This window comes from Aplysia californica, unplaced genomic scaffold (genome assembly GCF_000002075.1).
Source record: "Aplysia californica isolate F4 #8 unplaced genomic scaffold, AplCal3.0 scaffold00006, whole genome shotgun sequence".
NCBI lineage: Eukaryota > Metazoa > Mollusca > Gastropoda > Aplysiida > Aplysiidae > Aplysia > Aplysia californica.
In genome coordinates this window covers 1005665-1015826 of record NW_004797276.1, presented here as the reverse complement: position 1 = coordinate 1015826, position 10162 = coordinate 1005665, and the positions used below count along the sequence as shown (strand labels likewise).

Below are 10162 nucleotides of genomic sequence, written 5' to 3'. Positions count from 1 at the left end.
TCTATCTATCTATCTATCTATCTATCTATCTATCTATCTATCTATCTATCTATCTGTCTGTCTGTCTATCTATGCCTAACTCCTTGCGCTGGTGGTTGGAGGATACGACTGACTGGTAGGTTTTACATGTTTACTTTCCGTTTGTTGTTGCTGGCTGTTTGTGTGTCTGCCGATCATACTTTCACGGAGCAAAATGACCATTGTTGTGTCGATGTGCTTCCCTTTCCTCCCATAAACAACCCCCCCCCCTTCCAAAGAAGTTTAACCAGATTTCTGAATATATTTCAGGTCACTGTGTTGTTTCTCCTGAACTCTTCCACATTTTTGTTTCACAGCTTTAAAAAAGTATCATACGAGTCAAATTTCTTTGATAATAAATATTTTTAAAAACGATGAACACATTTACCTCATGTCGCCCAAGGAACTTGACTGAGCAGGGCAAGATGGCAGTGGCCATTTCTTTGACGGTCACGTTTGCCATTGGGGAGTCAAAGCTGGGCTCGAGGGTCATGAGCTGGGAGATATCTGAGGACAAGTTGATACTTTGGTTACAAAGTGAGGGTTTGCATTTTTGGCAGGTTTTCATTCAACTCTTCAAACTGACCTAATAGGGGAGGGGGGGGGATCATTGTGTTTCTTTTCTTATTGAACAAGACTGACATGTCATACAAAATGTGAAAATGCAAAACAAGTCTGTGCTTCACTAATTCTTTCGGAGAAACTTTCTCCTTGCTCGGTATATTTGCGGTAAACTTAAGTTTGCCTCTCTACAAGAACTAAAGGTACATGTAGGTATTTTTACGTCTCCATTGACATAATTAAGGAGGTGAGCTTCTGACCCTACCTGTCAGGGCCAACCCAGGCTGAGAGGGATACAAGATCCCCGCAGAAAGATCGAGATACTAGATAAAAGTGTTCTCCCCAGGCAGAAATCGAACTTAAGTCTACTGCGTCCAGAGCGAAGCGACTAATCACTGCACCATAGACGCTAGTTTAAAAGACCTTGTTCAGTGTAAGTTATTGTCTTAATGTTAAAAAAACACACACGCACAAAATCTATCTATCAGTCTACCTCTCTCTCTGTCTCTGTCTCTCTCTCTCTCTCTCTCTCTCTCTCTCTCTCTCTCTCTCTCTCTCTCTCTCTCTCTCTCTCTCTCTCTCTCTCTCTCTCTCTCTGTCTCTCTCTGTCTCTCTCTGCCTCTATCTGTCTCTCCGTCTGTCGGTCTGTCTGTCTGTCTGTCTGCCTGTCGGTCTCTCTCTGTATATTTTATATATATATATTTATTATATGTATTATACACATATGTATATTATGTCTGTGTGTGTGTGTGTGTGCGTATGTGTGTGTGTGTGTGTGTGTGCGTATGTGTGTGTGTATATATACAATTTTTATACGTTTTTATTTATTAATACTGATTCTCTCTACCAGTGCCCGCTAATGAAGAAAACACGCCTCTAAAAATGTTGTGTATCGTCTAGAGACAGTGGACCTCTAACAATGTAGGCGGTGGTTGGCAGCTCCTGGGGTATACCTTGTCCACCAGCTAAAGAACCCGTCCTACTTGTAGGATTACAGCGCACGAGTGTACTGTTCTCGAGTTTAAACTCAAACCGCAAAGGCGTGAATTGGGGATCGTGGAACATTTTCCCGCAGCAAGAGCAAGAGCTTTAGCGCACATCTCAAGAAAAATACATTCCTTTCCAGTGTCCAAAGCAAGAGTTATGTGTGGTGTGAGATAACGCCAGAATCGTGTCCGGTGAGCGAGGAAGCAATGAATCTGTAGATGTTGTGAGAAGACTTGATGAATCTTTCAGTCACTACCCCGAGACGCCAATTATTTACATAAGTGTTGCCTTATTTTTCATCTTCCACTGGAACGTGCGTTTTGGCGCGATTCAGGAAATGGCGATAAGGGCGAAAGTCTTGGCAAGAATCTCCTGGAAAAGCAAAGGATATGTAGTTCCCCTGAGATTCGGGAATACTTCGGTTTACGAAAGCTCAAGTAAAATGGTAAAATGTTGTTGCCGTTAATGACGATAATGATACATATGTTATTTCTGTGTTACAGTTTTATCACTTTGGTGAAACATGTTTAACAGCTCTCAGTATTGGGATTTCGACGGAGTGCTGCTGTAAAGTGATCAAAGGTTTTATACATGTATTTTGTGAGCATGTAAACACGGTTTAACAAGATCGTCATATTATGCTATGTGTTTGAGAGGCTGGACATTTGTGAGTAACAAGACAGCTCGTCGAAAGAATCAAAGGGGCATATGAAGTAAAAATTAAAGGCAACTACAAGATCAGTTGAGAGAAATATCCCGTCAGATTTCACCCTGTTTTCTCTCTGCTGCGCCCGTTTACATTCTTGCTTGTATATATACTATCTGTCATTTGTTTGGCAGAAAATTCGTTGTAACTGTTGGTCTACCCACGTGCGTGTTGTTTATACAAGTACTTCGTCTTTTTGAATTTATACTTTAACCACAACGACCCAAGTGTTATCACTGTTTCCTTCCAATTATCATAACCGAAAAATAACTTTGACCGAAGAGGTTAGAGCCGCTCAGACAGTGCTTATTATTTTCACTAGAGGCTAACGAAGTGAAACAACGAGGAGGGGAGGAGAGGGAGGGAGGGGGGTCGTTAGAGTAGACGAAGAAGACATAAGACGAATAAAGATGCTGCGAAGAACCATGGGTAGTGAGGCTGAGATTGATGAAGACAGGCTGGACCAATCAGCGCCGAGCACCAGGCGAAGAGCACTCCTTTAACCCAGCCAGCGTAACTGACTGCGACGCCATTGTGGGTAACCCGTATCGCTATCAGACAACTTGCTGGCGTTACTTCCCCTTCCCCGGCACGCCTTACAACGGAACCGGAACATGTATAACCGTGGCAAGAGGAATCACTTTCCCCGCGGGTTATGTCTAATATTTGACCAGTGGCTTCTCCCGTGGGATCAATAGGGGTTCTCACTAGAGAACATACAATGGACATCTATTTGAGCAAATGGGGAGTGAGTCAACACTCCTATTTCAAGAAATTGTGAGCGGGGGTCCAATTTGAGGCATCCGAGGGTTTTTGCGGGTGCTTCTTAATCTACACAGCCAATCGAATTTATTGGGGCCGCTTTTTCATCTCTGTCTCTCGCCTGGCGTATGGTCGCGGTGTGTTGAGCAAAGACGTGCCGATAATGAAATGGACGAAATACGTTTAGAAATTTCCATTTCAATTCCACGTCCGCATGAGAACGATTCGCGACGCTGCAAACGAAACAAAATCGTAATTCTTGTCTACCCTATGAATAATAAAAGGAAGCGAAGAGGGGGTGTCGGCTCACTAGTTCAAAGACGACAGGGGTTTGTTTGGGTTTTGAGAAAAAAATAAATCGAGATCTCTATTTTACTTTAGATAAACAGCAGTTTAGAAAATGAGAGGAGAAGATTCGTCGTTCGTCTCAACTATAAAGATTTCTTGTACTGTCATCGCAACAGTCCGTAGTAGAAAATAGCCATCTATATTTTTTTCCCTTAGCTAAAAGGCATATCCCACACTTTAAAAAAAAGTAGTCTAGACGTCTTAGAAATTCACTTAGAGACTGCTACTACTTTGATACTTTGAAGTAAGTTCCTCTGCAAAGAACTGAATCACACTTGGGGAGAAGGGGTGGAGGTCCTGGTGTCGGCAGTTTGGATCAAAACAAACCAGAAAATGACATGGCTTCATTGTATCACTCATGTGGACCTTGAAAGTTGGGGGAAGACTTGCAATTCGTCTTTGAAGTTAACCTTGAAGTTGAAGTTTGAGGAGAAATCAAGAAAATTGGGATCATAACTTATTATATGTCATGGGCATTTTCTGAAAAGGGTCCAAAAATGTATGAAAGCGCTTCTGTACCCTAAAGTGGTGTATGATGGGACTGTAGAACAAAGGGTGTAGACACTTTGGAGAAAATAATTGTCAGTTTTAGTTTCACAAAGCATGTTCTGCATCGCTTATATGTATCGGTTTTAGTAGGATGTAGCTATTTCTACTGTGCTAATACATATTTATTATATTACCAAGTATTTGCCATGTTTTAGATTAAAATATGTTTTGAAAGGGGGGGGGTTACAAGAAAATTATTTTGATATTTTCTGACCTTTTTCAGCTGTTTTCTCAAAATGCCATTTTTCCAGGCATCGTCCCATTGCTCTGCTCTGTTTCTTAATTTGATTTTAGTGTAACTTTCACATGATGTTAACAACACCTAGTTTTTAAAAAATTGTATAAAGAAATTTTTGATTGTATATGTTAAGTAGTGTTTGACAATTGATTTCAGAAAGCCTGATTTTTTTTTTCGTTTTCATCACAGTTATGCATAAAAATGACATCAGATATAACAGTACTACTTATTATCCATATAGCATAATTAAGGGAGAGTGGGGTACTTGTTGTTGGGAAGGGGGTGAGACGGTAAAAAAAAGCAAGGAGCTGGTGGTTGTGTGGCTTCATTCTTAGGTCCTATTGCTAGTCTTTCTCTTTTTTTCTTGTCTATCTGTCTTGCTTTTTCTTGACACTGAAAATTTGATTTTGTGTCTTAGTTCATTACTCTTTTTTTTTTGTCAGTGTTTTACGGTGCTCGCAACTGCATAAGGTCATATGAGCGCGCGGGACACATTAAACTTATTCAGTTGGTAGGAAATTTCGAATTTTGCCCGGGTTGTGGCCGAAGCCTACTCTTATCGATTTTAGACCACCAAGGGATCATAAACGTGTGCAACCTGCACACGGGCGCTCCGAGATTTTTCGCCTTTGTCCGAGAAGGCTAGGTGTAGATCTTTCCTACCAGAACATCAGGGTTGTGGCTGAAAGACAGCAGTAAGAAGGAGCCACGCAGTAGCAGTAGAAAGGCTGCAGAAAGAGTCAGGAGCCCAGAGGAGGGGGCAAAGAGGTGAGGGAGTGGGGACAGAAGGAGGAGACGAAAGCAGACAACAGAACATTGCTAGAGAGCAGGGAAAAGGGTGAAAGGAGACAATTTTAAAGAAGAAGATGTTTCGGTCGCTACCCGGATTCGAACCCGGGACCTTTGAATGAGAGGCCAACACCTTAAACCTCTAGGCCACGAGAGCCTCCTCCTTCGTTACTCTACTCAAATGAGCAAATACAACAGAGAAAGTTAAAAGAATGTAAACAACGCAAAAAGACCGCCGATATTAGCAAAACTTAGAAAGAGAGGGAGAGAGAGAGAGAGAGAGAGAGAGAGAGAGAGAGAGAGAGAGAGAGAGAGAGAGAGAGAGAGAGAGAGAGAGAGAGAAATGAGAGAGAGAGGGGAGCATGGGGAAGGGAAAGCGTGCGAGAGAAGGGGGTAGAGAGAAGGAAAGAGAGTGCGAGAGAGAGAGAGAAAGAAAGAGAGAGAGAGAGGGGGGAAAGAGAGAGAAAGAGAGAGAGAGAGAGAGAGAGAGAGAGAGAGAGAGAGAGAGAGAGAGAGAGAGAGAATAACCCAAATGAGACCAGGGAGTAGACTCACAAACCATTTTGTTCTCCACATTTTCTGTGTGGTTCAATTGATGGATACACAGGCCTTTGAAGCAACGAATGAGGAATCGAGATGAATAAAAGACAGGGACAAGTGGGCCTTAGAGGGTAGTAAACTCAAAGGCCTTCCTTCCTTTTTTGTACTAAGTTCATGAAAAGAGGTCAGGGAATTTATTAACTTTGCTTTCTTCTTTATTCATTGGTTCTAACAACATTCCTTCTACCAAATAAAAGTTTATCCCGTGGAGGGAGGTTATCGATAGAACAGAAACACAGATCCTTATCTTCTAAGAAAGATTATTCCTGCTGTGTACTGCCACTACAGCAAAATGGTTTACGAAGTCTTGACTGATGTTTTTGTCCATAGTGAACAAAATATTATATTATTATCTGTGTTCGAAACGTATTCCGCCTAATAGTAACAAGCCGAATTAAAGCAGCTGTAGTCTAAAGAAATAAGCGCCAGTGTTTAAAAAAGACCATTTTTAATGGTTTCATCTCAATCATCTCTTGGGCAATTTTTAAAAAAACTTCGAATATAATAAAATTCAGTCGGAGGGAACGTCGCATCGATTGATATAAAGAATACTAAGTGACTTGTTCGATCTGACAAGCTCGAATATGCCACCGAAAAATTTTGAATTACCCTGTGCCATGTTTCTAGGTCGATTCTTTAGACGTCTTGTTCAACAAGTATTTAAATTCTTCGATTGTTGGTGAGGCTTATTTCTCAGAATCTGTCTGTCAAAAATCCCGTAGAAAATAATTAATTGAGGGGGCTAAATGAAGTGACAATTCATTTGTAAGAGAGCTCCCAACGTATATGTCGTTTCTCCGAAACGTTCTTGTAGCCATGGAACGACCACACCTCACGTGTGGAGTTTGACCCTTTGCATGTGAACCAAGCCTTCTCAACACCATAACAACGTCTCCTCCCAAAACTTCTACTTTCTCAGAGCGGTGAGATAGATCCACCTAATGTAACTGACGGTCTTGGTTTTTACCGTTCACACCCTGAAACAAGATTAGGCTGAGCACGCCCCGGTAGCTGTTGAGGATTAATGTTTTCCGTTCAATTCAGTTTCGGTGGAATTATTAAAACTTGATATTTTTTTAACACGTTAATTGATTGTCTTCATCGTTTGTTTTTTGTTTTTGCTTTTTTCTGTTTTTTTTGTTGTTGTTTTTTTGTTTGTTGTTGAAATTGGTATGACCGAGTTATTGACCTTTATTTAAATGGGTACTCCTTTTTAGACTCACTGAGTATCAATATTATCACTTTCACACGTTCTTCCTAGTTTTTTTTTTGTGGTTGATAAACAAACGTAGGACGTACAAATAACACCAAAACTACAACAAATCAGATATATATCAATACAAACTTTGCTTTGAGCCATCAATATTCCGACTGACAGACTGGGTCTCAGACAGACTGCCAGACTCTCAGGCAAACAGAATAGACAGGCAGAGAAAATGCTGTAGTCGTTTTACCGAGCATGAGAAATAAAAGAGAGAAAGTAGAGAGAAAGTGGGAAACGTGAAACTTTTAGTACAGTTTTCACCCTTTTTCCCTCGCGTTCTTACTCGTCGAGGAATGGAGAGTGGCTGCCCTGAGACTCAACAACAAAGACAGTAAGACGGCTTGTCGTCAGGAAGGAAGATAGCAAACAACCAGAAGGTAACGCAGTAATGGCAAAAGGTTGCCAAACATGACACCGTCTGGAGGATTGTAAAGAAAACATTCTGACTCATATTTTGTATTCTTTTTAGAATACCAAGAGTTCGTCTACAGTGAGTATGGTTAAGTGTGAACATGTTTCCGGGAGATCCCCCTCCCCCGCTCAGCCAACCACTACTACTGAAAAATTCGCGATTTTGTTGTGAAACTGAACCTTGTGTTTAGGTGGCTGTAAAGAGAAAGGACAAAATATGATATTCTTGAAAAGTTGGGGGAAAAAAGAAATGTTTGTCCAATTTGAAATTGTGTGGCTGATGATTAAACAGAGTGTCTCTTTCCATTTTCATTGACCATATGATCACCCAAAGGGCTGAGGCTGAGACTATTATCTTTCTTTTTTCTTTCTTTTTTTTTTTGGTAAGTGCTTTACGGCGCTTGCAACTGCGTAAGGTCATATGAGCGCGCGGGACACATTAAACATTTTCAGACTGTCGGAAATGCTATAATCTCTGCAATAGCGAGGAGGGTGTTGCCAAAATCCCCTGGCTGTGACTAGCTAACATAGATAGAAGCTTTCATAAGAACATCCGATTTTTCTACACATTTACAATTGCAAATTTTGTTTAAAGTTAAAGTCTGTGTCCAAACCAAGCTTCTGAGTAAAGACTAACGGAAGTGCGTGTCATGTCTTCTGCTCTGAGACGCCGGGTGGGTGCTATAAATCCTTATCACTTTATACATTTTACGCCATTGGGGGTTTGTCAGCAGGTATGTTACTTCAATGAAAAACGTTTTACTTGTTTGAAACCTGTACTTCTGAGTTTGAAAAATTGTACTATATTCAGTGTAGCTCTATATTCAAAATTCCCTTCATTAAGCATGTCAAGTAAGGCACTAAACCTTATTATGAAAAAATCATGTATAACATTTTATTTCAGTTGAGACGGTATGTCATCAGTAGTTTTGATAGACTGCACACAGCATCTGAGAATTTATTACGCAAACTGTTGTGATCAACCAGCATGAAGTATTAAACTGCGTACAACTCGACAATGAAAATCCCGGTTTGCAGTGCAAACAATCAAGTTGGTATGATTGTACAACGAGAATGGCGCGATAATTCACACTGACTTGGGCAAATCAATAGGCACCTCACAACAGACAGTACAATTCATTCTGGTTTGTTCTCTCCAGGAATCTGACTCAGTAACTACAGACGCTCTCCGCAGTCTCATGTCTTCAGAATAGAAGTCCAGGCTCTCTGGATCACCATTTTGATCATTCAATTTGTTCCACTCAGTCGCGTTCGTATTCCAATCTGGCTGAGCACGATTCCAACCCTCATAGATTATGCACGATAACGACTGGTCTTTCCGCGGTCCCTAATACTACCTGACCTTTTGATACACACTTGAGTCGGGTCACTCTGCTTCAAATGTGGAATCCTGAACTTCATATTGTGGTCCCTGCACATTCATAGCCCACGCGTGAGAAACGCTCAGTCATAACAACATGCAGCCAAGCAGTAGTTGAAGCGCAATAAGACCCCCAGATTCTGCTACAGAGAGCAATAATAGCTTTGTTCACAGAGAATGCTATTTTCCTTACACTAGGTAAAAGAGAAGCCAGTGAGTGCAGTGATACGTCCAACAATGGAGGAAGTTGAGCTACAGTAGGACACGAGTTGTACTATTGTCTTTAGAAGGCACTTGGGACTACGTAATAAAGTTTGCAATACTTTTATTATTTTCCCCCACACCCCAGTCCCTACTCACAATTACTTCGGGCCAGCTGCCAAGACGGGAATACATAACTTTGAAAGATGTACGATATTGTATGACCTCCCTCTCCCAAAAGTCACCGATTGCTCCTCTGTGCTGTCACTATGTGCTCGAACGAAAATTAATTGGGAGACGGCTTGAGAGAGCGGCCACACTAAGCACACAGTGATGAACACCAACGACGAAAAATTAAAATATAAACTCTGCTATTATGTTTCGTAATCGTAGTTTGAGCCTTTGTTGTTGTTGTTGTTGTTTTTTGGAGGGGCACATTTTGGCAGGCAATTTGTTCTATTCTCTGAAATTGTGTTGGTTTTCTTCCGGTGGTTGCAGTTTCGAACTCACTGTTTGGCGAAGGCATGCCCCTTATAGCACAAACGCATGATTGTCGACTGCAACCTGTTCCCATCCAAACGCTGAGCCGCCCAGGCCTTCAGCGTCCCTAATCTTTTTGTTGCCTTGCTGGGAGAATCTCATGAATTCAGGCATGGTCCTGTAATCTAAGACTCCGAGACACAATGTATAATTACCGCCTCTTGTAATCTTAACGGCCCTCTATTTCCAATCTTTTCCAATCCAAAACATTCGCTATCAGATATAATCTAATTACTGAGACATCAGCCTCCCACGATTGGAAATCACATCAGGTTCTACACACGATCAAAGGAGAAGAACGGTAGAGGGTAGAAGGAGGATTTGCTGGAGTGACAAGAGCAATCAGGGACGAGTGACGGGGAGATATAATTCCCAGAATCCACAGCAGACCAGCCATACTCTCTCAACTCATTTTATAGAAGGACCAACAACACAATAACTTTTATGATGTCATAGATTTACGAGCACTGCACCCTATAATTGCACTAGGTGTGATTGATCAAATTGGACATCGCTTGTGGATGATAGCAACAAGCTTCCATGAAACTTATTTAATACCAAGGCCGATTTATAGTTGAACAAATCTTCTTGTGTCAAAGAAAATGAGGAGGACTATTGTGATTAGAGACAAATGTGTATCTGCAGTTTGATGCGTCACTGTTTGATTATTTTCCCCTGCCTTGGCTTTCGTGAAAATAGCATAATTCTTTTCGAGTAAGGACACAGAAGAGGAAATCTATTATCATATCTCACTGATACAATCATCATCATCATCATCATCATCATCATCATCATCATCATCATCAT

At 41.2% G+C, this 10162-nt stretch overlaps 1 protein-coding gene across 2 annotated transcripts in view; it reads right to left on the bottom strand.

Annotated features, from left to right (window-relative positions):
• LOC101850858 (opioid-binding protein/cell adhesion molecule homolog) overlaps positions 1 to 10162 on the bottom strand; it is a 90662-nt gene that overhangs the window by 23645 nt on the left and 56855 nt on the right. For both annotated transcript variants that reach the window (XM_035968960.1, XM_013081327.2), the window contains exon 2: positions 407 to 525. In XM_035968960.1, coding sequence (XP_035824853.1) covers positions 407 to 525 — 119 coding nt within the window. The remainder of the gene's footprint in view (positions 1 to 406; positions 526 to 10162) is intronic.